The sequence below is a fragment of the Gallus gallus genome, chromosome 18 (genome assembly GCF_016699485.2).
Source record: "Gallus gallus isolate bGalGal1 chromosome 18, bGalGal1.mat.broiler.GRCg7b, whole genome shotgun sequence".
Lineage (NCBI taxonomy): Eukaryota > Metazoa > Chordata > Aves > Galliformes > Phasianidae > Gallus > Gallus gallus.
Window position 1 is genome coordinate 7,387,767 of NC_052549.1, and position 27,387 is coordinate 7,415,153.

Consider the following 27,387-nt stretch of genomic DNA (forward strand, 5'->3'; position numbering starts at 1 on the left):
AGGTATTTTCATGAGCATTTTCATGAAACCTAGTAGAGGGGACATTAAGTGGTCTGTCTGTTCTAAGCCCCTTAGAGCAAAGCACTGGAGAAATGAGGTAGCTTTGAAGATGTTTTGTCCTTGCAGCTTTGTCACCTGGCTAGTTAAAGCTCTCCCAGGTTTGATTCATTAGTTAGATTGTTGGGGTATTTGACTGTGACTGGGTAAAGGATGAGCCTGTGCTTAATCTGCCCCATGACTCCTACCTGTTTTGCAAAGCAGGGCCACCCTGAGTGCAGGTGTATCCTTTTTCTCTCTTCTCTTGGCTTTTCTGTTTGCTGGTTTGGAGGAGGACAGATAGAGTAGATTATCTTTGTAATACACTGGAGTTTGAATCGAGGCCCTTGGTTTCTAAGAGTTAAGAATGAGTGTTTTTGAAAAGACTGACTCCTTTCTGGGTGTCAAAAGGAAGGCTTCTCAATTCTGTAGTAGTGTGGACGTACACATATTTATTTGTATATGTATATATGTATTTATATATTTCTTGTTGCTTTTCTCCCCCCTCTTCTTCCTGTCCTGCCCCACAGCCCTAGCTTTGAATAGCAGGAAGAGGGGTTCTATGCTAAAATACAAACCTGAGGTTGGTGCAGGTTTTTTTTACCCTTTCCCCTTCACCTTCTCTAGCCCTGGTTCTGAAACCTGTGTTAATCCGTGTGTGCTAGCAGTGTAGCTCACAGGCACACATCATCACTAAAGTCTTTTTATGAGTACAAGTCTTTATTTAGTGGAATTATAAAAGACCTTTACATGAGAAATACAAAAATAGGAAATAGGCTTTGAATCTCCTTAGGTAAAAGAATTTTTTTTCTTTAAGCTGTAGAAATACATAATTTGCACACTCAATGTCTTAAGTAAATTGCTCTCATACACTGTAAAACTAGGAAAACCCTTACAGTGAAGTGTTCCAGTAAAGTCACTGTAAGTACCCAATCACTCATACACAGAACAGTCCATAATTTATTAGTTGAAGACACAATCAAACAGATTAATTTGAAAGATGCAGTATAACTTTTCCAGTTATAATATGATTAAATATAAATACAAAAATGATTAAGAAAGATTTGGCATGCTTTGTACTTGTACCACTTTTTACTAGGAAGTGGTATCAAAACAATTATTAAATAAATATAAATATGTTAAATAAATACATTGTAGAAGAACACACCCACATCTGTCATCTTAGAATTCAGCATTTCTTCATCCTTCACACACACTTAATGCTTTGTCACAGCTTTAGGGCCAAAGAAAAGAAATACTGCATCTTTAAAAACACAGGTTCCCATGGACATGAAGAAGAAAATGAGGTTACTGTGCAGCTTTCTTCCTCCTATGACGAACACTGCCTACAACTTCACTGTTCTGTACATCTTTCATTTCCTATTTAGCTTCTTTTACCTGGGACTCATTTCTTACCTCTGGCTCTGCAGCTGACACTCCTGTTCTTTAGAAGAGGGGAAGGAATGCTTGCAGTGGGTGAAACATTATCATTTCAGGAGCAGGTCATAACTGACATCAGTGTATCTTCCTGAAGTTACTTGTGCAGACACTGTGGTATAAGTAAGTCAAGTACTGCTCTAGCTCTCCTGTGAATACTGGCTGACATTTAAACAATGAGGTTTTCAAAGTAGGTAAAACCTTTAGCTTTTTTCAAGTCAGTATTTCATTTTATAACTTCATCTGCTCAACGAGGAGGGTCTGTTTTTGTAGGGTAGTGCTGACTTAACAAGGGGGTAAGTCTTTTTAGAGGTTTTGGCTCATTAAAAAAGATTCCCTCTACAATCACTGCGGTGTGCCTAATGCAGAGTGTGGCATTAGTGCAATGGCAGGCTCTGATCTGCTGCAACTAAAAGGTTCCTCTTGCAGGTCCCACCTCCTAGTAATTTTATGATTTCAGTTACTGTATTTTGATTCTTTGCAGTAAAGCACAAGTTACAAAATCAAGTACAGTATATAGGGCTACTGGATGATGGTTTTATCCTGCTTTTGCTCTTCACTTTCCTGAGACCTTACGTGGGATAACTCCTTCACCAGGGTTCATTGCTTTTGCAGCTTCACTGCTCCTTGGGCTCCTACTATCTCCTGATCCAGTGCAGGCAGAATACAAGGCACATTTTGGAAGCTTGGTTTCCTCAAAGAGAGACAATTCAGCTCTTTGATCCCCCTTTTCCCTGTGAAAGGTAGGCCTGTTTCATGGCCCTGTGCTTGGAATGTTGGTCCCAGAGAAGAAAGCTCTCTCTCCTCTCAAACAGCATCTCCTGCAATGCTCTTCTCTGCAAAGTCCTGCTGGTAGTAGTGCTGAAACAGTCTTTCTTGGCAGCAGATACGCATTGCATGGTAGGTATGTAGGAGCAGGTGAGGGAAGCGAGCTGTAAAGTAACATACAAAATCATCTGGGATGGAGCCCAGGGTCTCCTGCACCTCAGGAGGCAGTTCTCTGTAATGGTGCTTCTGTAAAGAAAAACAACGGGAAAGCTCAGGTGGAGTCTTACAGGTCTGCCTGTACAAGGTGCATTTTCATGAACAAATAACCTTCTGTTAGTCTTTTTTTTAAGTACCTAAAATGAGGTAAAATGACAGACTGACACCCAACAACAAAACGAAGCTAAAGGTGTGAAGAAAAAAAGTTTTCAAGGTGTGTAGCCTGAGTACAGCTAAGGAGAATACGCATGCAGAAACTGTTTACCTTATTTCTCATTGCCCTCAGAAGGTCCCGTACTGAGCCTCCTTTATAGGATCTGAATTTTCGAAGATCTGCCAAAGAAATTAACGGGTTTGTGTTTGTTCTGATGCTGGCAGCTTTAGCTGCTGGCTGGCTTCAAAAGAAATCTATGTTTATTAGGCGTGCCTCACTCAATATATTCATATATGGCATAATTTGAAAAAATACTTCGGTGACAAGGAAAAATTGTGCCAAAACAGACCCCCTCCTTACTTTCTTGTCCATGCAAACTGGGGATAACAGAGAACTCCCTGCCATTCAGACACTATTTCTTACCTGTCTGAAGAGGAACAGTGATGTGCTCTCTCCAGTCCATTTTCACCACCTCTCTTCCTCCTCTTTCTAACTGCTTGACTATTGGACCATCTAATGCTTCTTTCTCTATCCGGTCACTGACATCCTGGAAGAGACAGTCCAGTTATTTTCAGTTGTATTCCCAGGCATTTCCCAGTTATTTTAAATTACCATTTCCGGCCAATTAGAGCCTGTCCTGATAATGGAGGTGATTATTCTTTGGGGCAAAGTACTATACAAGGAATTATGGTTGGGATGAAGATGGTGAAATACAATCACAAAAGACTGTATAGTTGCCAAAAGCTTTTTCTTTTTAATCACTGAATAGAAAAGACTGGAAAGAACCTTGAGTCCTCACCCAGTTCCCAGCCCATGCTGGGCTTAATCTACACGCATTCACCACAGCAGTCTACTCTGTTCTTAACAACTGGCTTGGCAACATGTTATCCTGCATTGTGTAATCTCAAACAAGGAGAAAGTAAGGATGAAAATAAAGAATTGAAGAACTGAAGGTCAAGGCAAACCTGAAAAAACTGGAGCTGCTTTTCTAAACTCCAAAAGAATGGGTGCTTTAGCACACAGCTGGCAGATGGCCGTTTCTGAGGGTCCATGTTTATCATTTGCTCTATTAAATCACGAGCCACTATGTCTTCTGCAAGGAAAAGAGTGAGCATTCAGAGGCTGGCTACAGGAAAAGCTAATATTCTGTATATTTCCTATTTCCTCCTACACAATCCCAAGCACTAGCTCAAATTACACCCTCACAGATACTGTAGGCAACCAACAGAAGGTTGCATTGCGTCAGTGCAATTATGAAGATCTTTCCTACCCTTTAAACTCTACTGTCAAGCTTGCAGGAATCCAGATTTTTCTAACAGATGCTTTTGGAGATGAATACTAAGAACCTGAATTTTACTGCAGGAGGAGTACAGCTTTCACCACTGCCAAGTGGGTTTCACTGAGGGTTATAGTTTTGCTTTTTCTATTGCTATTTCTATTTTAGCACCCACTGGACATTCACTTAGTTCAGCAGTGATCTTTGTTTATGTGCTTTTCTTACCATGCCTCCCTGCATCCAGAAATTCCAGGCTGTATGCACCCAGCAGAATGTTGGCTTGTCGCTGTAGAGATTTGCCAAAGGGGTGGCTGCCCTCAGATACCACATAATAAAAGACACAGCCCGCTGAAAAGATGTCCACAGTGTACGTCTGCAAATAAATAAATGACCTTTAATAGCAACAAGATTTTTCCTGTGAAAAAAGAGCCTCATCATCAGGTGCTTATTTGCATCTGAGCACAGAATAAAACTCAGAATCACATTTTGCTATTTAAGACTTGTAAGTAATTGAAAAAAAAAGGTTATATATAAATAAATACTTACATGGTGAGAGAGAGAAAGAGTTTAAAGAAGGGTACTGTTAATGCTGTACATCAGCATGACTGCTGAAGCATCCAGCATTGCTCATCTTAAGGTCTGTCTACAGCTGTGCAACGTGCTGGTTGTGCTGCCTTCTCCCAGGGAGGTCTGAAGGGAAACACTTACAGGGTTCTCTTTGCAGTCTTCACTCAGCATCTCTGGGGCAATCCACCCTTCGGTTCCCGGCACACCCGACCGTCTGCTAAAGCTGTGTCTGCCCACTGCCAGCTTCTTGCACAGGCCGAAGTCTGAGATCATAGCTTTGACCTTCCCATGGGCGTTAGGCATTGAAATGAGGATGTTATGGGGCTTCAGGTCCCTGTGGACTATAACACACACCTGTTCACGCACTCTAGGCAATCCCAACAGTATTTGTAAATTTGCATTGTAGATTTTTCACAAGGCTGAACCACTGTCTGTTACATCAAACTACTGTCAATGGCATATTTTTTTAATTCCATCACAAGCAGTAGTTTTGCAGATACATTTTACGTGTCTTCTGTCCAAAAAAACATGCAGTGCTCTGAACAAATGGCAATGGCTACCCGAAATGCAACAGAATTGTGAAGGCAGAACATAAGAATCCATCTAGCACTAGGACAGGCCGTACTGCTTGCTGCCAGCGCTGGGGGAACCAGTCGCTTCACAGGTCAGCATCAGATCAGTCCCCTCTTCTTGGTTAAGAAAATGTACCAGTCTGTATCCAGTACTGAAGAAAAAAATAGTAATTCTTACCAATACTGAGGGAGTGCAGATAAGCGAGACCAGATGTCGTCTGTTGCAGAAGGGCAATAGGTTGTAAGCCGTGGTGACTGAAGGCCTTTTGTTCAACATACTGTACATGACAACAGAAAAATAGAAGATAGAGCCATAAAATCACTGATCAGAAAGTTTCTGCATAGACAATGTGCAAAAAAAAAAAGTTAAACAGGAAACTGTGGGCAGTCCACTGCTAGCTGGGAGCACACATGCGTAGCCTTTTCGTCTGGAGGTGATGAGCTCTATAAAATCAGAATTCTGTATAGCACTGTGTCTCCAGGAGCAAGTTTTGAGGGTCCAGACGATAGGAGAGGGATGACTAAAAAGAAGTTATTTGCAGGAATATCAAAGGACAACAGCTTCTCCCCTTAGGTCAGTACAGGGTTGGAGGATGTTCTAAGAACATCCCTGTTTTAGGAATGTTTAACTTTCACAGAAGCGATGGCAAGAATAACTGGGACATTGCTGCAGAACCTCAGAAACTTAAGCTAAGGGAAAATGAAGGCCTTCCAGTAATTAGACTCAAAATCATTTAGGAGACTCAACACCTCCTGTAAGGTGGCAGCACACAGCTCAATAGCTATGTACTGGAACTGCCGGTCCTTCTCTGTGCAGAAATAGCGGATCACGTTTGGGTGCTCATCTGACTCTCGCAGTAGCTGCACTTCACGGTCTGCAAAACTGAAGCACTCGGGAAGAATTCTTTTCACTGCAACGTCACGGTTATCAAATGTCCCCCTGCAGACAGGAAAGCCACATCAACCAATTACTAGACAAAGGCTAATGTGGACAAGGTACAAAACAAATGACAACGTAATATTTCAGAGGCATACTGAAGTATTTTTTTGTGCTGGAAACAGATACATTTGGTCATTTAAACATGTCTGAGAGAAGTAGTTTTTGCTAGAGCAGAAACAGCATGAAAATACACCATACAAAATATTTTGAAGTATTTTTGTTTGTCTTAGGTGTTGGGTTTGTTTGCTTTTTAAAAACCCTAATCCAATAAGAAATTAAGTGGTCTGATAAATAGTGAATGCAAGTTGTCTACCTGTAAACAATGGTTCCTTCAGCTCCATGCCCCAGTACATCTTTTGGGTTAAATGAAATCTTGCCAACCATCACTCTGTTGGCATCGTCATCTGAACAAAAACAAGAAGCAGAAAGACTGCATTAGGATGGATCAAGCCAGCCTTGTACTACTGTGCCTTCTGCTGGAACAGAACGTAAAAAACATTTTACCCACGTTTACATTCACAACACAGATGATCAAAAGAAATTAACAGCTGCATTTTGGTACTCGTGCTGAGTAGGCACAAATCCTGGTGCATGTGATTTTTGCATGTGATGCATTTTGTACATACTCAGTACAAAACACCTGACATAAGTCTGAAAAGATCACATCCTGGACAGTGCTAGAGATGAGCAGGTAACATCTTTCTAGAAAGTTCTGCTGAATTTGCAGAGTGACAATTAAAGGAAGTGGATTTAGTAGTTGTTGCCCTGCATAGCCTCTAAAGGGACTGAAGAGTGTGTAGAAAGATGAGGCAAGGTGGCAGACCACACTGCAGAAGTCATTTCTTGACTCTAGTTCATACATAATTTTTATTCAGATGAAAAGGCTACAGCTTATAAGAATATATCCTCATGCAAACAAAAATCCCTCCAGAGACAACTCTGAATGGGATGCTTTTCTCAAGTAAATATTTCCGCTCCAAGTCAGAGCATGGAACACCTGCCTCATGTTTTGCCATGGGCAGACTAAATGAGGATGATGGTCTTTTTTAGCTGTTTTATATATAAAGTAAGGTACCATCAGTAAGGATTTAATTGTGCCGTGCCATCATACAGAGTTGGGAAATAGAGACATTCACAATCAAATGCAGTAGATTTACATTACCTCCCTCTTCTTGCTCTGTGGAAAGGCAGCTCCCAACATCAGATGTGGAGATGCTGGAATATGCAGAATGGTTTGATGCTTTGGGCGACACGTTCGGTGTGCTGGTAGCAGAGCTGTCTGTCTGTCCACAGGAGGTGTCCAAGAAATCTTCTGGCGGCAGATCACTGGGAGCACGAAAGGGCAGCTTCTGTTGCTGCAAGAGCTGTATCTTCTCTTCCAGCTGATGCTGCCTTTGCTGTTGCTGATGTACGCTCTGAAAGAGGATCTCAGTTCATAAGTGAAAGAGTGAAATTTCTTACTTAAAAGGAACACTTCAGCTATTAGATACATCCAAAAGATAGGGGAAAACTTTCTTATAATACTGCCAGCTAAGTAGGATGGAGAACTAAAGGGGCTTTTCCTCATGTTCTCATTTTCATTCTCAGCTTTCATAGCAAAGCTGAGCAATCACAACAGATTGCTTAATATGGCAAAAGCTGACTTAGGCTAATGAGGTGTCTTTTAATTCCTTTATCCTGCTGCGGTTTCAAGTCAGAAAACATGGCAGTGATTCAGGTGAGCAAATGGGGAGTAAAACCACTGATGTTAACTTCTCCATAGACATCATCTTAACAGATGCAAAAAACAGGATTTGTATAATAAAAAAAAAAATCGGAAATACTGTTCTATCAGATATATAGCCTTTGTAACCCCCATCACATCTGGGAGTTTAAGTGAGAAGGGGAAAAAAAGAAATCACAGTATTTCCTAACTCCTGTCTCTTTTCTTGAGGTTAGTTCTGATTCTCCCAAAGCAGGAAACCCCATCAAGCCAAGTCAGCATTACCATTGGATAGGCGATGATAAACGCCACCCAGCCCACAATCAGGAAAGTGCTGAGAATGATCGTGGCCATGTCTTTCAACATAGAGTCCACAGGAGCTTCTGGCCGAGCAACAGGCTGAGCAAGCTTCTCCTCAATATCCTTTGGAACAGCAGGAGGCACTTCTGTTGCAGAACCTTCAACTATGTCAATAACCTACGAGGCAGAAAACGGTCTTTTAATTCAGTGTCTTCATGGGCATTTTTTCCCTAAATCCCACCACAGCTTATACTCCTCCACATTCTTTAATCATAAAGTAAGATGATTATCTTCATCACAAACCTTTTCAATAGTGACTTTATCAGAGTCAGCTGGAATCACATTTTCAGGCCTCTTAGGTAAGTTACTTGGGAATTTCTCCAGGATCTTTGTAGGGGCAGATAGCGGAGTTTCATGGTGCCCTTTAAATAAAACACACGTGTTCATATTCTGATGAAGACCGTAGATGAAAGATGATATAGAAAACACTTGGGAACATCAAAGTACAAGATGAGCTTAAAACTTTTTTTTTTTCCCCCTGTCTGTTTGCCCCTGCAGTCACAGGCACAGTGAGTGCAGTCACTAAGAGGTCTCTACTCAAGCAATGACTGTGAATTTAGTTCATGAGTTTCTATGTGACCATAACAGGAATACACATTACAGTGCCTCACAGCTGGCTCCTTCCCAAGTTAGTTTTGCTTTGTGATTTGGCCTTGGAGCAAAGATCATGTCTGAGATTTAAAATGGTTCCAAGGATCACACTGCAGGAAAAGGAAGGAAGAATCAATCCTGCACTCAACTGCAACTGTTCTTCACACTCCTTTGGCTTGTGTTAGCCAGGTAAGTGCCAAGAGGAAGAATCTACTGAGCTAACGTCTTTTGCAATTAGACAGAGGAAGATTCCTCAAAATGTATAGAGCAGGAAAGAGGGGAAAGATGGAGGGAAAGATAGAATCATTCAGTGCAGAGCATAGTGGAGGAATGAGACCTGTTCAACAAGAGCTGCTTCACATACTCTGAGAATGGGACAGCATCACAGGAGCAGGTAAAGCAGCTGGAAGTTGCATTCCTGTCCCCGTCACAGAGGTCAGTTATGGCATTCACAAATTATAAACTTGTACCACTTCAAGAACTCTCTGCTGTTCAGTTATTTTTGAAGCAATATTCTTAAGTGTCCTGAAAAGTCAATGCTGACGTTTTGGAATCTGGATCACACAAAATAGGCTGACACTTCATTATTATGATCTTCAGTGTCTTAATCCTCCATTTGTGAAATGGGGGAAAGACAACACTCTGATCTCTACAGTGTGAATTAAAAGTAATACTATGCACAATAAAACAGAAATCTGAAGGAACCAGAATACAGTATTTACTGCAATGTGTACAATAAACTACATATACCCCTCTCTGGATGAGAGGGCAAAATAAATCTCTTAACTGAATGAAGCAGATGCCTTGTAAAAATAACAACCAGACGTCTACTTAAAAACATTAATGCATATTCTAAAGCGGACAAAGTGCCAATTATTACTAAAATTCAGTAATTGTCTCAGTTTAGGCAGCCATTATGACTGATGTACAAAGTTGAGAACAAGCTCTAGGGTTTGGAGTAGGACAGCCACCAGCAGATGGCAGTGGAATCCTGTCTGAAAGGCAGACACGGGTCAAGAAAGGGACCTCACATACCTATTAACAGCAAGTCGTTCCAATAGCTGAGTTTGTTCTTTCCTTTCAGTCTGGCTGAGAACTTTAAATCCGTACTGGGGGTGATAACACATTCGCCATTGTCTTCAATTGTGACTCCTTCTGTTTTTGGACCCTCTAGTAAGGGTATGGCACTGCCACGAGGCTAGAAAGAGAGATTATCATTACAATTAATAATGCAGTGAATCTCTAGAATATTCTAGCAGGCAAATTAGAGAATGGAGGATCAGGTGGGAAAGCAAAAACTGGCCACAAAGTCACCATAAGTAAACACTGCCCCTTATGCCCTCAGCAAATGCTTCAGCAGCCTTGGACATTAGACCTTCTAAGCTACACGTTGCCTAGGAGATAAGATTACTCTCTCTTCTTAGAAAAGTGAAACAGGAGCTTTATCTGCTGTTTGGATAGCCACAGTGTGAGCAGTTTCCTATCAAGAGGGAGAAATTTTGAGGAAGAAAAAATAAACAATTTTAACAGTAACTACAATGCACCAACAACACTGCACAGCAAAGTCTGGTTCTCTCCTGCCAGCTCCCCTGGCACACGACCTAATAAGTACAGTCACATCTCTGCAGCATTTGAAATTACTTTGGGAAGACAGCCATGCATTCTAACACTTATTACCATTGTTCCATTAAATATTCCATTTGCCATATGTTAACTGATTCCAATTTGCAATTTAAAAACTAATTTCTGTAAACATACAACCATCAGTATTATTTTTTATTTTAATAAGGAGCCCTTTTCAATATTGGAACAAACTTCATCAGCATAGGTCCCCATCTTCCATTACAGGACAGAATGGTGTATTTACAGAACCACTTATGTAGGAATGCATATCATGATTTAATGGAAGAAATCTCAGAATTCCAGACGCATTCAAAATATCTTTGTTTTGGACACACAGAAGTTATTTCTCATTTAAAATGAGAAAAATGCACTTTAAAATACTTCTGTACACTTTGTTGAACTTATGCTCCAGTGTCCTTCTACTCAAAGCATTTAATTTCAACTTTAATTATTTTTTTAAATCCAAGAGCAATGCTAATTCTGTAAAGGCAATTTTCAGCAGGTGTTGTGCATCTCTTGCAGCTCCCAACTTACCACAACCGTTACCCCTTCGTGCACCATTGATGGCGATGCATACAAACTCGTGGAGTATTTCCCTACATAAAGAGTTGGTCTGGAAAGAAAGCAGTATGTTAAAACAAAGTAGTTAACGTGGTAAAACATCCATTTGTCTAAAGCCCAATTCACAAGGAATGCATCAATTTCCAAAATCATCAATATTTACTTCTTGAAAACCCCGGATTCCTACACTGAAGTGCTGTGATCAACCCATCCCTTTTACTTATGAAAGTACAGTTATCTGTCATAACTATTTATTTCTTATTTGTTATTTGTCACAATTACTCAAATCGTATTTGCCAAAATGCTATACATATAAATTAAAGGCTCCACATTAAAAAAAACTAAGCCAACATAAAACATCTGATAGGAATAAGGAACACATATTTACTAAGTAGATCTTTTGTGTGTCTCTGCCTTTAGACAGTAGAAGATCAAATATGAAATACAACCACTGCTGGAGAGCGAGGGCTGCTGTCAAAACCTGACTAATAGACAGTGAGAACAACAGGAACACTCATGCTCACGTTAATTTGCTCTTGGTCTCTGTCTCCTTTGGAAAAGGATATTTCCACTTGGTAATGTGTCCGACCTCCCCAGACATGAATGTCAAGTATCGCAGAGTTTCTATCCCCACATTTGTGTGCATAACTTTCCGCAATCCTTCACGTTGCCAGATGTAAAAAGCTACCACGGGAGAAGCGTAATTCTGAATCCACAGCACGTCCCCAGACTCACTGTCTACAGTCACCACCAGTCCATCTCCATTAGACACAAAGTGGGACATTTCTACAATATACAAATGTATAGGAGATTACCTGGATTGCTGCTTACATGCAATTTTAGTAATACACATTAACAAGCCTCACATAACTGTGGAGTTCACTGCATCTTACGTTGGAAATGAAAAGATGTCAAACTGATACAAGCATGGTTCAGTCAGACAGCAGGAAAACCACATCTAGCTCACCTCTTCAGCATATATGACAGCAAGGATCGTAGACCTCACGACTCTAAACCTGGACATTAACTAACACATAGATCATGTCTTCAGCATATGCTGAAAGGGGAGCTTTCATGGGTGAGAAGCGACTGAGAAGCCTCTTGCTGAATGACTGAAAGCTCTGCCATCCTTTGTTCTGTGTCAGGATTCAGAAGACAACCCTGCAGAGCTGCTCTGTGCCTGTGAGAGCAAACAGGCAGTCCTTGCAGCCTCCATTTTGATTAACCTCAATGTAAACTCAACTGTGGAAGATAAACTTTAAGTCTCCCACACTCTGGGCAAAAACAACAGACAGCTCCAGCATTTGTACATCATAGTTCAGGTTTGCTTCCTCTCCTGCCATTTTTCACTGCACTTTAGGAGTCATACCTTCAAAGCCTGTACCTTCTAGATTGCGTTAACCTGAAACTAACAGGTTTGAGCTATTAAGCCAAAGGCTAAAAATGAGTAGACACCAATTGCAAAATTTAGTAAACTTATTAAAACAGAGAATATATTTGTCTGTATACATAGCCCATGGCCAATATCTGAAAAAGAAAAAAGACTGCAATTAAATTCTTACTATATTTTACGTCTTCATCAGGAAGAGTGGCTGCATAATCAAAATAGGTGGCATTCCATCTCAGCTCCTTCTTCTTGGTGTCATACATTGTGATTGTGTACTCTGTTAAAAAATACACAGTCTGTGAAGCAAAAAAGCCTATGGAGTACAGAAGCAATCACTGCAAATGTGAGATACTGCTCAGAACACCACACACTGCTTACTGTGCTCTGCATTTCATTTTCCCCAAGCTCCTGATAAAGAATCATTTCATAGTGGTTAAAGACAACACCCGATCCACGCACACACTCACATTCTGCAGCCTCAGAAGCAGCCCTGCAGACTGATGCTGCCCACCCCACCAGCATTTTGCTTCTACAGAACAGCTTCTGATGTACTTTATTTAACATAAATGTTTCTAAATCCTATTTTCTAATATGTAACTTACTGTGCAACGTAACTAAACTATCACACCTGGGAACATTTGCACCTCTATATTTATGTGTTATTAAAGATCAAGTCCATATGACTTATTTTTACTAGTCAACATCTATGCGTTGTATCTCGGTCTAGTTTTAAGTTATTTAGAATGCTGCATTTGTAATTCCAGTTAAAATGCTGTATCTTCATTTTATTTAAACATTTTTTAATGAAATCTAGAAGTTATACAGAAAACTCGGGTTCACAGCTGCTAGTGGAGAGCACTGTTAAATAAAACATAAATGCCATGCTGTCAACGACAAGAATAACACATCATTTCTACTCCCAAAGTTTACAAGAATACAATCTTTCCAATTGCTATGAAGAGCCAATATTTTTTTCTGTGTATAGTCTAAAATTATTCTAAGACAAACTGGACAACATGAACTGATCACAAGGTCATTTGTTACCATTCTAATCTTCAAAAATTGCAACAAAAACAACAAAGAAAAATTCTAAGCTGCAGAAAAAAACAGCACCCAACCTGTTCTCCCAAGATACAGCAGGGATGTTGATGGACAAAGACTTTCTGCGAATGAAGAGGTCAAGGTTTGCTGTTTCTCCCCAGTCATGAGGTCAATCACATACCAAATATCCTGCTTTTTGCCTGAAATCGTAATTTAAGCATTACCATTCAGTTGGAAAATTGCACTTCCATGAAGTTTTTCATTCTTCTTTTTTCTTTAGCAGACTCACGAGCTCAGCATGAATGAGCATTCTTTAATAAAACGCTGTCTTACAGTCAGGCTTAAGTTCAACATTTAGCACTGTTGGACAATTCCAAATACCGACATCAACAACTAAATCCAGTATTCACAAAGGTAAGTACAACTGGCTAAATAATTCCTAAGAGAAATCTCAGTGCAAAAAACCCTCTGAGCTGGCAGAGGAGACTGAGGTGCTATGGTGGACGTACAGTAGATTAAAGAAACGATGAGGGACCACACGTTCCAAATTGATCAAGGACTGTAATCCTATTAAGACTACAAAAGAGCCACAACCACGAGTATTTCTTCAATTTTAACACAGATGTGTTTAGTTTAGAAATTTAGATGGACATTTTTCACCCTTTTCATGGAGCAACATAAAGTGGAGAGCCAGAAGTAGGCACTGGATCTTCAGAATAAAAAACAATACTAAGTTCATCCGGATCCTTCACATGTCTACTGCTGTAATAAACAAACTGCCCTTCCTTCTCCCTTCTTCATCCTAAATCCAGCCTCAATTAGAATGACAGAGGCCAAGTGAGACACAAAACTGTTATTATATATAAGTGACCTGACTGTATCTCAGATAATGGAATGTGTCCAACCCTGCTGCAGTAAGATTTCTAATGCAATCGCTGTAACTATAAACAATCAATGACATTTGTAAACATAAGACTCTAAGCAGAAATCACTTCTTGTTGTGAGAGCATCTGAATGAGTGAGAAAAACAAACAAGAAACCCAACCATGTAGGCTGCTCAGTGCTCAGAACAGCTGGTCTCTCCCTCAGGAAAAGCTGCTCCTTTTTTAATATAAATTGAATTGCTGAAAATTGAAATCTATTTTCTGTCATCAGAAACATTTGTGAAAAACTACAATTAATACCCAGAGTAAACCATTTCCATGTAGTCTGCCTGGGACTTTATGGTTGCTGAACATGTTACAACTTAAAAAAAGCTTTAACTTGAGCTCACCCATGTAAAGGATCCCATCTGAACTGCGGCAGGGAGACGCCTGCACTAACTCTGGGATGGTAAATGGAAGTTTCTGGGGAAAAGAAAAACAATAAAAGCTTGTTTATGTTGCTGTGATAAGTCTTTGCTCTTGTTCATAGAAAAGAGTAGCCAGAGAACTTTGGAAATCTCAAGTGAGTTTTTAATTATTTGCTCATATTATTGCAGTGCATGATATTCAAAAAGTTCAGGTCGAGGTCCTGCTCTGAAAACTCAGAACAGCCAGAGGCCTGGCTCAGAGAGCTTACAGCAAGAGAAACGCATGTGGAAAACACTACCTGCAGCTGAGGGGATCTGGAGGCAAAGACTGTGCTTTGAAGGCCTACCACCAACGCTCAGCAGCTGTCTAGCTCAGCACATCATGCTTAATTGCCTCACCTGTAAGGGGTGTAAGATGTTTCTCTTACAGTAACAATTACAAAGGCCAGATGACTTCATACATGTGAAACTGTTGTCAGGGTGAAGCAGTAATCTCTGAACCACAGAGTTCCTGAGATACTGCCAATGCTGCACTGCAGTTAGAAGATGGGTGAAGATTCTTATTAAGTGTTCACAGACTTTTATAAGGATGAGGTGACAAGAGTAATGGACAAGCTACACTAATAACAAAGATCAGTCATTTTTTAATCGTGAAACTTACACTGCTTATAGTAGTGATTCCAAACAGAAATTTGATTACTTCAGTTCAAGAAGGGAGATTAACAGAATAAAGGAAACTTTGTTAAGATGCTTCCTGGATTCACCCAGGAAAAGAATCTGGGCTCATTCTGCAAGTTATGATTTGGCTGTACCATGGGGAGCTGGAGTGGTGAGTAAATACTGAAGTATTTAAGAATATAAAATTCTTAAAGGAAACTGTAACAGCTGCCAGAGAAAGGAAAACTTTGGGAAGCCAAACATTTTATGAGTTTCATCACAAGATTTAAAAATAAAAGCCCGAAGTTTGCTAACATCTGTGGGTTACACAGATTGGTGAGTGTTCCGAAAGGGTCACCATCTTTGTCCGCTTACAAAAACTAAGACACCTTTACAGGTGTCAGCAAAGAACATACATTAATCCTATCTGCTTGATGGTTCTAGAAAACTAAGTATTGCGTTAAAAGAGATATACCTAGTTAATATATATAATAGTTTGTATTATTGTGGGCAAACCTTTCCCATCTGGTTGTACAGAGATGGTGTGTTATTTGGATAATGCCACAGAAGTGTAAGTTGTCATCATCATTTTAGCAAGTTTCAATAAAACAGCATGAGGTGACGAAACAAATATGTCTGCTGTTGGTATTTTCAAGTGATTGTGATTTCCTGGTGGTCACAAGGAAGGTGGGAACACTCCATTCTTGGAAAGTATGTTACTGCTGTGCAAAAGTGATAGCAAAAGAACATGAGAGTATTATCAGTCTAAAAACTTGCACATATGACAGATGTTTGGTTTTGCTGTGATCAAAGATTTCCAAAAAACTGGTACAATTCCACTGAACAATAGCAAACCAGCACTGCTGAGACAGCAGAAGGTTCCTTTGGAAACTGATCCTTTCTGTGAGTCTGATTGGGGCACTCGTCTGAAAACTGAGAGAGAATCTCCAAAGGACACTTACAGTCAGGCCTTCATTATTCTTGCCACCAAGCGTATACAAACTGCCATCGTTTGGGTCTGGAAGAAATGCTGGCCTAGGATTTAAGCAGCAATTATAAATGATTAAAAAAAGAAGTACTGTGCTTCTCAGAGAACAGGAAAGGAACTATAGTCAGTATCAGCTTTCCAGAGAAGTTCATCTAACCCCTTCTAACGCTGTACGTTTTGACTTTGTATTACCTACTGTTGGAAGTTTCATTTATTAACTGTGAAAATGAAACAGAAACAGGTCTCAGAACTGATATAAAATCACTAATGCATTTGAAAATTCAAAGACCCAGACGTGGCAGGCAACCACTCAGTTGAAAGCTTTTAAACAAGACCTACATTCAATACTTTTGAATTGTCACAGAATTTAAAAATAAACAAAATCAAAATCAAACAAAACCAGGGAGCACAACGTAGATAAGGAACAGCTGTCAGAACTCAGTAACTTTAACCAAAAGAACCAAACTCAAAAACAAAACCACACACACATAAAAAGGATTTTACCACACACTACAGAGACATAAAATTAAAGCCCCAAATTTTCTAGCGAAACGTGATGGCTGTGCTGGAGGAATGACTGAAGTGGCAGCCTGAGGGTTTCATCTGAAGATTCTGGTAGCAGCTGTGGTTTGGCTTTCCAGTGCTTCACTATTTTTAGCCTTTTATTTGGTGAGAATAAGTACAGAACCCAGAGATCGCTCACTGTCTATCTCTGTCACCTTCAAAGCTGCTCAATTAACATTCTGGCAGTGATCACACGTAATTGCTAAACCTGATCAAAGACTCGAGAGAGAACAATCTGCAGACAGGAGGTTTCATCTTAGTGTTATGAGAAGTGCATGTTGCTAATTACATTCGTTCAGTATCAGCTCTTTAAACAACTTCAAGTTCACATGCACAAGGCATGACACCTTCCAAGAACACATATGATTTGGTTCCAAAATAAACCCAATCTCAACATGCCAGTGAAAACCAAACAAGCAATAAATGACACAAAAGAAACAGACTTACTCTTCCACGTGTATTGGCACCTGCAGTACAGGATCTGTATAAACAGAAGAAAGAAAAGTTGTAATACTGGCTATTTGGTTCCTCCAGCTCTGCTTCTTTTTGAATGGCTGATGCACTGAGTTCACAAGGAGCCATCCCAGCAGCCCCAGTGAGCCCTGTCTGACTGTAACCACATTTGTAAAATGGGAAAGTGCACAGCATCTGAGAAGTGCTTACAGTTTCTGAAGTTCTTTGCTTACTTTTATCCACACTACTCCCCAACTACTATAGAAGGAAACTTAGAATGAGACAGCAGTTCTCTCTGGTACCGTGAGTTTTCTGATTTCACTCTTGGACGGAGCACACAGTCTGTTAGAATTGCTTGTATACATGCTAATGAGAACTCTTGCTGTCAGCACACATGTGATTTCTGGGCACTGGTTGCCCAGGAGGCAGCTCACCATAACTTGCAGCAACTGCTGTCATTATACAGCCTTCAGCAACCTATATTACTTAAACACAAGGTACAGCTGCAGAGAGGCTGTGCATACTGTGCAGTCCCTCCCCACATCCCAACCAATCCCCTCTGACGCTGTGTGCTGGCTCTGGGGGAGGAGCCCAGCAGAGGGCACACACCTCAGCAGTAGATGTGGACTTTGGACCACTTCCCCAGTCCTACGGTGGGCCCAAGAAGATGCAGAAGAAACAGCCTACTCGTGTCAGCTGGTACCTGGAGCCTCATGCATAGGGCAGCAAAAAGCTGAAACAATCCAGCTGGTAGTGTTACCAATCCCAGGCCCTGATATCTACTCACACAACCTATCTTGAACAATTTTTCTTTCAATAATGAATTATTACTGCTATCACTGTTTATTGATGTATGATGGGAATGACATGCAAGTGTAAAGTTCCAAATCACATCAAGAAACCCACTTAATTTATTGAAAATAGAAGCAAACATCAAAAGACATTACAAACAAGTAACAATATTCAGACAGAGAAGCTGAGGGAGTTATCATCATGTATCTATCCCTACAGATCACACTACCCCACTGATCTACATCAAGCAATTCATTACTAGCCCTTGCAGGAAGAAACTGGTTTCAGGGTATGCTGGAGGACCCAAACTTACAGCTGATCATATGCCAATTATTCTTCTGTGTTTGCTTCAAGTATCCCACAAGCTTTAGGATATCTAATGCAATGCAAATAGTGACTTGCATCATCTCTCCTCTACTACAGAAATGCAAGAAAGAAAAAGCATTAGATGACCATTACATACAGTGGTTCAGCTCTGGAGATGAGCCCAGGTCGAACTACCCAAAGCAAGTAACCACAAGTCCAGCTGAAATGAGCTGAAGTGAGAAAGACATGTTAAGGACCACAACAGTAGAGGTTTTGTAACCAAAAGTGCTTCATGGGAAGTTAAATCCCCTGCTTCCTGAAAGAAACAGCACCAGATGTTGGCAGAAAATGGCACCTGCCTTGGTTAGGGTAAGATTTACTGCCAATGCTACAGATGCTGCTAAAGGTAAAAAACCAAATAAACTATGCTAGTCTCTTGATGAACTGATGGCACAGAGAATGTCTCACTTGAAAACAACAAACCATTGCCTGTGGTGAGGATGACAACAACAGTCATCACCAACTGTGCCTCAGCAACTTGGTCCTATCTGCGAGCATCTCCTCCAGTGATCACTCACAATAACAAAGCTGCACAACTTGTTTTTGGAGTGATAGCTGACCACGTATGCATTTTGCAAGTACAGTAATGCAGACTGTTTTATAAATTGCCCTCTAGTCAGCCTAGGCAAAGCAAAAGAAGATAGCTCGTTGTCCAAAACACTCCTAGAAACTTTTATTTTTCACAGAAGGGACAGCCTATTCTCTGAATTAAACAGATACGTCAAGCTGTTACAAGAAGTATCAGCACAAAACTTATACTAGCTGAATGAGGCTCCACATTTTCTAACTGTGTTGTTAGGGATACAACACAACACGTACTGTACAGTAGAAGAGGACAGACTGCAACCTCCCCAAACACGGCCGCATTTCAGCTTTCTCAGATAAGGTTCAGGGAATCCCCAACAAGCACAGGAAATACCAGAAGGCAGATCAGGCCTTCTCACAGCCGATCCTGGTTAACCTCTGCAGGAGAACCTGCTTACTTATGCTTTCCTGCAACTCCCTCCCTGCACTCAAAATACATGGAATGAAAAGCACAGCATTTCTGGACTTAAATTGCATCATTTTCTAGGAGTGGGCAATCCATTTCACAGGAGCACTGACCCAGCCTGCTCCAACCGCCTCAAACACCAAAGAAGTTCTACGACTTTATTGATTCTCCTGAACATGTAGCACTACAGCAACAAAAGAATACACAGATATATGCAAATCTGCATTGAGGTTTTTACTCCAACATTCTATTTCTGGAAGCTGTTGGAAAATTGTCAGTCATAACCATTTCACCAACAAATGCATTCTACACTTTTAGTGTTCATAGCAGAAATCCACGAGTGTCTTTTCAACTTCTGTAGTGAGCTTTCCCAGAACACTTCTGTGTATCAGAACATATGAAATAAAGGCTTCCAAGCTGCTCAATGAGTGCCCATACAGCAGCATTACACTCACTTTAGTCCTTACACTTGTTCTCTTTAGTATCATGCCTTCAATATCGAGCATAGTGCTCCATCAGAAGTGGAAAAAAATTGACATCTTCCTTTTTGTTTTCTCAGTAATTGAAATTTGACGTAGTAGCAATGATAAAGCAGTAGATGGGACAGATTAAGTCGTCGCTATGAAGCAGCAGAACAATTCTGCGGTATTTACTGGCACAGGAGGCAGAACACTGGTGACTCTTGTGGCTTCCTGCAACTTTTAACTGCTGTATATGAACTGCTGGAAAGCATTTTGTATCCAAGCACGCAGGCCTGATTCATTTCCACTGAAGGGACAATCCGCAGTGAATGAACACAGACGGAGGAGATTTTTTCTAAAGTCACAGAAATTTTCAGTACTGGCACTTTCCACCTGGAAAGGCTCACTGGAAAGACACCTCCCTGCAACCCCAGCTACAGCAGTGATGTACATTTTCTCATTTTCTTCACACTTACATGATCTTGAACTCAGGCTGTGGACCTGCAAAGACACTGTGAGGAGTTCCTGTCTGTCCTCATGTTCACCTTCACGTGGTCTAGGACATATTCCACTTTTATTTCAAAGTTTGTTTTGAAATAAGAATTGACTCAGACATAAAAGAAACTTGTGAATTCAATTTACTTTTTGTCAGGTCCTGCAATAGCTTTCATCCACCTGAATACCAACTAGTGAAAGGCCATACTGAATCATCTTAGAACTGAGGTCATCTTCTGCTCCACACTGAGTCAAACGGAAGAGACTCCTGCAGAACTCACAGGCCTTCTCAGCAATCGAGAGTTAACATGCTGAGACTGGAATCACACAACCCTGCTTTCCAAATTTCCCTCAACAACTGCTCCCTGTAATTAGCTAAGTCACTCTAATAGGCCTGATCTGTTCCAATGCCAACAAACGATAACAACCACCGAACAAGGCGCCAAGTATTCTACATGAGAACAAAAACTTTACAGAGAAAATGTGATAAAACTCTGATAGAAATCCATCTGCCCCTCCCTAAAGCCTCCGTTCCCTGCACAAGAGGAAAACCAAATTTCTTGCAGTATCCTACATAAATTGTTTGGCACAACTTGCCCAAAAGCTTTCTGCTTCCCAACAAAAAGTCATCAAAACAAAAACAAAGTATGGAACCATGGTTGGTAAGCAAGGCACCTTCCTGCACATATCTCTGCTGCTTGATGAAAGATTGGTGTTTCTATAGTTACTTCCATGGTTTTCCAACTGTTTTTTCCTGCAGGCTCCACTAAGGCAGAGTATGTGAGCCACTCTGGCATTAACATCCTACCAACACACACTAGCTTTGGCATTCTGACCTGGTAATGCACACGTGTGTAAACAAATACACGTGTTTATGAAGTTACTGCCACAGAGTACCCCTCAGCAAATTAATTTAGCAAAGCAAATTAGCACCCCCAAGCACAGGAAGTTCAAGGGCATGCAAAGAATAAAAGCACTATTAAGATGGCTGGTACCTTTTTCCGTGTCATTATGAAACTACAAAGTCATTACTTGTTATGAATTGAAAAGCTTTAACTTGTTAATAACTTAGACTGAAAAAACAAATTAAAAGGACTGATTCTAAATTGTAAAGATTTATTCTAGAGCTCCAAGACTGTGTTCAAAAGCGAAGCAGTTACTGGAAATATGTTAGTGTAATTTCTGTCCAGACATTTCGCAATTACTGGGCTCAGCTATACCCCACTGAACTGAACATTTTGACCTCGGCAAGGAGATGTCCCTATAAAATCGTGGTTGCATTATGACCAGAAATTATTTGTACCTATATTACTTGCTTGCAATTCTAACTATATTTTGCATACACACATGGAAAAAAAGCCACAGATACAATTTTTGAAACTACAACACAAAATAATGGCCCTTTGACTTTTTTCCATATTTCACAAACGCGCTAAGTCAAAATCTGCCCCTCAACCAAATCAAGAACAAGTCTTTTTTAACGCACAACACAGAGCTGCACGTTTTCAATGCAGTAATGTGCCTCTAGATAAAACATGCAAAACCACTAACTGAAAAAGGAGAAGTGGAAGATTCTGAAATAGCAAGTGAGTAAACTCCTGCCCCACTGGAATGAGCTGCAGGAAACGATTTCCTGACCTGAGGCCCTTCCATAGCATTTGGGCTAACGGGCCAATTTAAAATCGTGTCATCTCTGCTTGCTGTTGCAATTACAGAAAATGAGGTTAGAGATAGAAACCCACCATCCTCTGAAATGTGATGGAAAGAGACTGTTCTACAGTTGTTTTGACAGTCACTGTTAGTCAGCAGTCACGCACAAGGTATTTCTTCCCAGCTGGGAATAACCACTTTTAACAGAGAGGACCTACAGATCTCAGAGCAGTCCTTTAAAATTTACATACTGGATGTCATTAACAGATGAAGTTTTTATATCTCTGCCTTACTGTGACCAGTCCACTGCCGTCTGTAGGTCGTAAGCAAGGTATCACCAAACAAAACCTTTTAAGTCAACTTTTGTTGCCCACAGATGTTTTGATTGCTGAAGATAACTGCAGTTCATAAGATCTCTGCAGACCCTAAATCCAGACCCAAATATGTATGTACTCTATGCTCTTCCTTGAATCAGTTCCTAGAGGAAAACCTTTTCAGAAGCAGGTAACTGAAGAGCACAGAAAGACACACAAACTGATTGACAGAAGAACACAGAAATACTTGGTCTGAGAGTACAGTTTGAAATACTACATTCTTAGAACATCATAGTTCAATATTCTGCTCATTAACCTGAACTCTGGAGTTAACAATGCACAGAAGTACCAAGAGTAGCACAGGATGATTTTTAAAAAGACACAAAAGTACAGGCTTAAAATCACATTCTTCAAACTCCCACTGATACCAGAATTGCAAATATGAAATCTGACAATGAGAAGGAAAACATTGTCCAGATTCTGCCTTGCCAACATTCTCCAATTCTGTCGTGCCTATGGGTCACCGCCTCTATTACTGTCAGGTTTCTCACCTGCATTTAAAAGCAACTCTAAAACATTGCACCCTTGTAAATTTCAAAAAGACCTATATGAAGTGACAGAATAATATTCATTTTGGGGAATTCTGGGGAAGCTAACCTTGCTGAGGATGCGGAGCACCTTGTTAAGCAGTAAGTACAGACAACACGGGCACTCTCCAGGCTGCCCTTTAGAACAAACAGGTCCTGTTACTGACTGTGTTGGCATGCAGAGCCTTACCCTCTGATCTTAAATGAGTGCCACATCCTAGAAAGGCCTTCAGTACAGCATGCTTTTCTGTGGCCATAGCAAAGATACCTCTCAGAAGACATCAGGGAGAAGAGTGTGCCTTTTTCCTATAAGCTTTCCAATCAAATTCCAGCTTTCCACAGCTCAGGGAATGAGTTGGTTACACAGCCACCAAAGCTCTGACAGCTGACAGACTGCACAACCCACAGAAGACAACATGAAACAAAGGTACCTGTACCCTCAGCAAACAAGTCCACAACCTCCCTACATACCACTGCAAGGAATACAGCTGTATTTCTGAGCTACTAACTGAATCCATTTTTGCCTGCATTATGGGGAGCACAAGTATTCAGGCTGCCCGTCTTGGCAGCACTACACAAAGGCAGGAAACCCAAACATATTATTGTGCTGATAACCAGTGGTTCATTTGCTCTGCATACCTAAGATAAGTTCCAGCCTTACATTAAAACAAACCACGCATGGCAAGATCGTCATGTTTGTTTAAGCACTGTCTGATAAAGAGCACCACCTTGGTTTCTCTCCCAATCAAAATAAAATGCATATGAATTGCCCTTTGTTAAATACCGCTGCTAAGTGCAGTGATAAAACCTCTTCCTGACAAATGCCTCCGCAGCACTGCGGGTGACCTCCAGAACTTCTCTGCACACGTGAACTGCACAGCACATGGCTCACCAACGTCCCTGTACAGCAGCACCTGCAAGAACATGGCTTGTGGTGCATGCCACTTCCCATCTGCTAATTCCATACAATACACTCCTACTGCTGGCAGAGAGAGTACACAAAGGCTGTGTGTGTGCATTAATACTGTGTGTATACATTAATACTGAATTCTGCACTATTACATTTCTCTAGGGACTTAACACCACAAGATAGTACGGACTGTGATGAAGCAGCCTAACACACCTTACACAGGCAGCATGTAGAACTTAACACAGTGACAGAGAGAACAGGCAGTCCTATAAAACTAGATTATCCAGTCTGGCCATTCTACTGTATGAACAATAGTCTTGCAACACTTTTTTTTTTTTTTTTTTTTAAAGGAAAAAAGTTCCTTAAGCAACACACTTTGATCGAGGTCCTCATTACAAAAGTGCCTTCATTTCTTCCTCAGAAAATCTCCTGCCACTTACTAAGTCTGTCTGCCAAAAAAAAAAAAAAAAGCTGGTTACAACACCCTTCTGGTTTAGGACAATGCACTGTACATCCAATCCAGAAGTAAGAGCCAGCTAAAGCTTCTGTTAAAACCACAATACAGCAACAACAGAGGAGGAAAGGTCTGAATTTAAAAGGGGAGACAGCAGGGAGAAAATGTAATCACATCCAGCAACAAAGATCCTTCAAGAAAGAATTTGCTTACCCCTTTTTACCTCAAGAATAGCTACAAAACCACTCTTTGCTCCTTAGTGAGGTTAACTTTTTATCTAGCCACATCATGTCCAAATACAAATGGTCTCAGAACTAAGGATAATCAGTTTGTATTGCATACATCAGATATGCACAATTCATTTCACACCATTTCAGCTCACCTACTAAACTGACAGGAGGTTTCATCAGGTCAGAACTATGCAATCACTGCGATTCCTTCCCACCTGACCTGCTTTCTCATTTATTTCCAGGCATGAAGAGAAAGTTCTGCTATTATTTCTACTAAATGTAATCAGATTCCCACTAAAACAGGTTTGTATTAAATACTGAATTTGTCACGGAGACAAAAAGAGCTCTCTCTACAAAATAACTGAAATTACAAAATCACCTCCGGTAACTGAGCAATGTTAAACTTCTGTACCTGAGTGCAGTTCTTTTATGTAAAAACCTGTGCTGTTCCTATACAGTAAGATCTGAGGTGTGTACCTTATCCCACTGCACGCTGGATATTCCAGAGATAAAACCAAGCTTCCTCTGCCAACAGCTCCACCAGATGATATTCCCATTTGACATTTGCTTTCCTCTATGCATTCTTACACGGCACTCACTCCCATACAGTGTGATACCTACTTAGTCAGTTATAGAACTACAGCTAAAATATTCTGGGGGAAAATAACACCACCACCACACACAAAGAAACCCATAAATGTGGAAAAAGACCTGCAAGTGAAAATATGAAGCTCAACATGAGTCCAGAAACACCGGCTTCATTCAGAGTCTGGAGAAAGAGCAAAAGCAAAAAAAAAAGGGAAAGAAAACAAACAAACAAAAAGTATTTACCAGGCTCTACAACAGTCTGAGTTATCAATTGCTAGTACTGAGAAGAGAGAGCATCAGGACATCTCCTCACCTTCTTTTAAAGTCCACTTGATCGCTCCCGTCCGCTTGCTGACAGCATGCAAACTTCCATCAAGAGTTGAAACAAACAAGAGTGTTTCAGGCACAGTTACTGAGCTGGTGTTCTAGAAAAGAAAAACCCATACACTGAACATCACTGCTTACTACAGTTTTTTTTACTACTGCTTTGTCAGACAGTAAATTGTGTAGAACATCATCTTTATTTTTCGTCACACAGACTGGACAATCCTGACCTTCTGAATTCAGGGGTTTATTTTTCTCTGTGATCACCACAGGACTGCTAACTGCACTCAGCTCCCCCAGAAAAACGTGCAGTGAGTAAACTACCCCCAGCTCAATCTCCACATTCAATTCTATATCAAAGTCTTCTTGCACTAGGCTGTGGAGAAACCAGACATAGGGCCAACTTAGGAAACAATCTGATGCAAAGCCCATGTGAGAAGAGACCTAGGGTAAGGATCTCCAAAGCAGCATAGAGAATGTAAGTGTTAAAGTCACAACCATGCTACTACGAAGCCAGCAGAACATACTTTTGCTAAGGTTTAGTCCCCAAAAGATAAGAAAAACATAGGCTGAGTAAAAGGAAGACAGGTAACAGTGAGACTGCTCTGCAGGGCTGACAGCAGCCGAGGGACGAGCAGGAGCTGCATGCAGCAGCTCTGAGCAAGGACTAAGCACTTAGGATTGAAGCAGCATAAAGGTCGGAGGAGATTCAAACTGTAAGGGCTCTTCAATGTGTTACTGTACCTCAGATCTCCAATTAATGCATTTCTGCCCCAAATAGCACTGTTTAAGCAAATTCCCATCTACAATCACATCCATAGGCCCTAGAAAGTAATTCACGCTATAGGACTCAAGCCTTAACTTGGCATTCTGATCACTTCGCCACTGGGGAAATGCCACTCTGTTCTTCACACTGAGGCACAGTGCTGTTAGGTGCCTGCTGTTATTTCTACAACACAAGCAGCTTTTGAGCCTGGATATTGCATGTGATTTTATTAAAAGGACGCCACCCAAACACTAAAGACCCAGAACTACAAAGCTGTAGCAGGATCAGTGAGGATTGCTCCAAGGTGTTTCAGTACACAAAGCAGGAAAAAAAAAAAACCCACATTAATCTCATGTTTACTTTTCCTTCCTATAGATGATCTTACACACCCTAAGGCTGACCCACCGCCATTTACTGAGTCTCAGTTTATTGCTCAAATAACCAGTAATTTCTGCACTGCATCTGCACTGCTCATCTGTGTGCCACCTGCCACCATTAGAAAGTTTCACTGTTAAATATAACTCTTAACCCACCACAGCTCAACAAAAGCTGGAAAAAAATGAAACAGAAGCGTATGCATTGTACATAACCAGCAATGTCTTCAATGACTTAAATTTTTAAAAATAATTACCAGTCATGCTAGAATTATTGCAAAGAAAATGCAAATTAAGATTCCTGGGTATAGGAGTAGCAGTCTCTCAGGAAAACTGCAGCTGAAGCATTAGACTGAGGCAAAGCACAGAACTAAAAGCATCAGGGACACCTACAAACATTACACACAATTCTTCCCAGCCACAATGAAAGGGCTGGAGTGGACAGCTGTAAAACACACAGGGCAGCAAGAAAGAAGGCACAAATGCTGAGTGCTTTCCTAGAAACATTCATATTCATTCCTAATTGTCCTGGTTTCAAGTAATTAATGAAGAGCAAAATCTCCAACATGTGTAACAGTATCATGATGGAAATCAGAAGGAATGGACTGTGTTCAAAACTAATTTGAACTCAGTCTTTGTGCAGTAGCATCCTGTACTTCTGTATTAATGCGCAGCTGAAGATCACAATATATTTTACAAAAAACAACCCCAAACAATCCCAGTTATCAGTGACTGACGACAGACAAGGAATTCCTTCATCCTATCCCCGAGAATGTTGAAAAGCTGGCTTTCTCTTAAACTCACACGTGGTTTAGATAAGATGTAACACACGTTTAATTTCTTCCGTTGACAGAGGCCGAAAGTAATAAATGGAACAACAGCCACAGTTGTGCAAAGCTGT

The 27,387-nt window shown here is 40.7% G+C and overlaps 1 protein-coding gene and 1 long non-coding RNA gene across 7 annotated transcripts in view; one reads left to right on the plus strand and one right to left on the minus strand.

Annotated features, from left to right (window-relative positions):
* Positions 1 to 737: 737 nt before the first annotated feature.
* Positions 738 to 27,387, minus strand: part of ERN1 (endoplasmic reticulum to nucleus signaling 1) — a 33,706-nt gene continuing 7,056 nt past the window's right edge. For 3 of the 6 annotated variants that reach the window (XM_025141604.3, XM_025141602.3, XM_015279890.4), the window contains exons 2-22: positions 25,336 to 25,447; positions 17,179 to 17,212; positions 16,142 to 16,214; positions 14,505 to 14,577; positions 13,309 to 13,431; positions 12,366 to 12,467; positions 11,328 to 11,589; positions 10,777 to 10,855; positions 9,655 to 9,817; positions 8,272 to 8,390; positions 7,954 to 8,145; positions 7,129 to 7,381; positions 6,280 to 6,370; positions 5,777 to 5,966; positions 5,205 to 5,304; positions 4,596 to 4,795; positions 4,113 to 4,260; positions 3,577 to 3,704; positions 3,035 to 3,158; positions 2,723 to 2,790; positions 738 to 2,405 (exon numbers count right to left, since the gene is read on the minus strand). In XM_025141604.3, the coding sequence (XP_024997372.1) occupies positions 2,184 to 2,405; positions 2,723 to 2,790; positions 3,035 to 3,158; positions 3,577 to 3,704; positions 4,113 to 4,260; positions 4,596 to 4,795; positions 5,205 to 5,304; positions 5,777 to 5,966; positions 6,280 to 6,370; positions 7,129 to 7,381; positions 7,954 to 8,145; positions 8,272 to 8,390; positions 9,655 to 9,817; positions 10,777 to 10,855; positions 11,328 to 11,589; positions 12,366 to 12,467; positions 13,309 to 13,431; positions 14,505 to 14,508 (2,568 nt within the window). In that variant the 5' untranslated portion in view covers positions 14,509 to 14,577; positions 16,142 to 16,214; positions 17,179 to 17,212; positions 25,336 to 25,447 and the 3' untranslated portion in view covers positions 738 to 2,183. Of the gene's footprint in view, positions 2,488 to 2,722; positions 2,791 to 3,034; positions 3,159 to 3,576; positions 3,705 to 4,112; positions 4,261 to 4,595; positions 4,796 to 5,204; positions 5,305 to 5,776; positions 5,967 to 6,279; positions 6,371 to 7,128; positions 7,382 to 7,953; positions 8,146 to 8,271; positions 8,391 to 9,654; positions 9,818 to 10,776; positions 10,856 to 11,327; positions 11,590 to 12,365; positions 12,468 to 13,308; positions 13,432 to 14,504; positions 14,578 to 16,141; positions 16,215 to 17,178; positions 17,213 to 18,439; positions 21,343 to 25,335; positions 25,448 to 27,387 lie in introns of those variants that run through there. The other 3 variants (XM_040649498.2, NM_001285499.2, XM_046902034.1) reach the window with 2 other exon arrangements.
* LOC121107129 lies at positions 8,530 to 13,267 on the plus strand. Its single transcript, XR_005840716.2, has 2 exons — positions 8,530 to 8,808; positions 11,224 to 13,267. It is a non-coding gene; the product is annotated as an uncharacterized LOC121107129 (long non-coding RNA).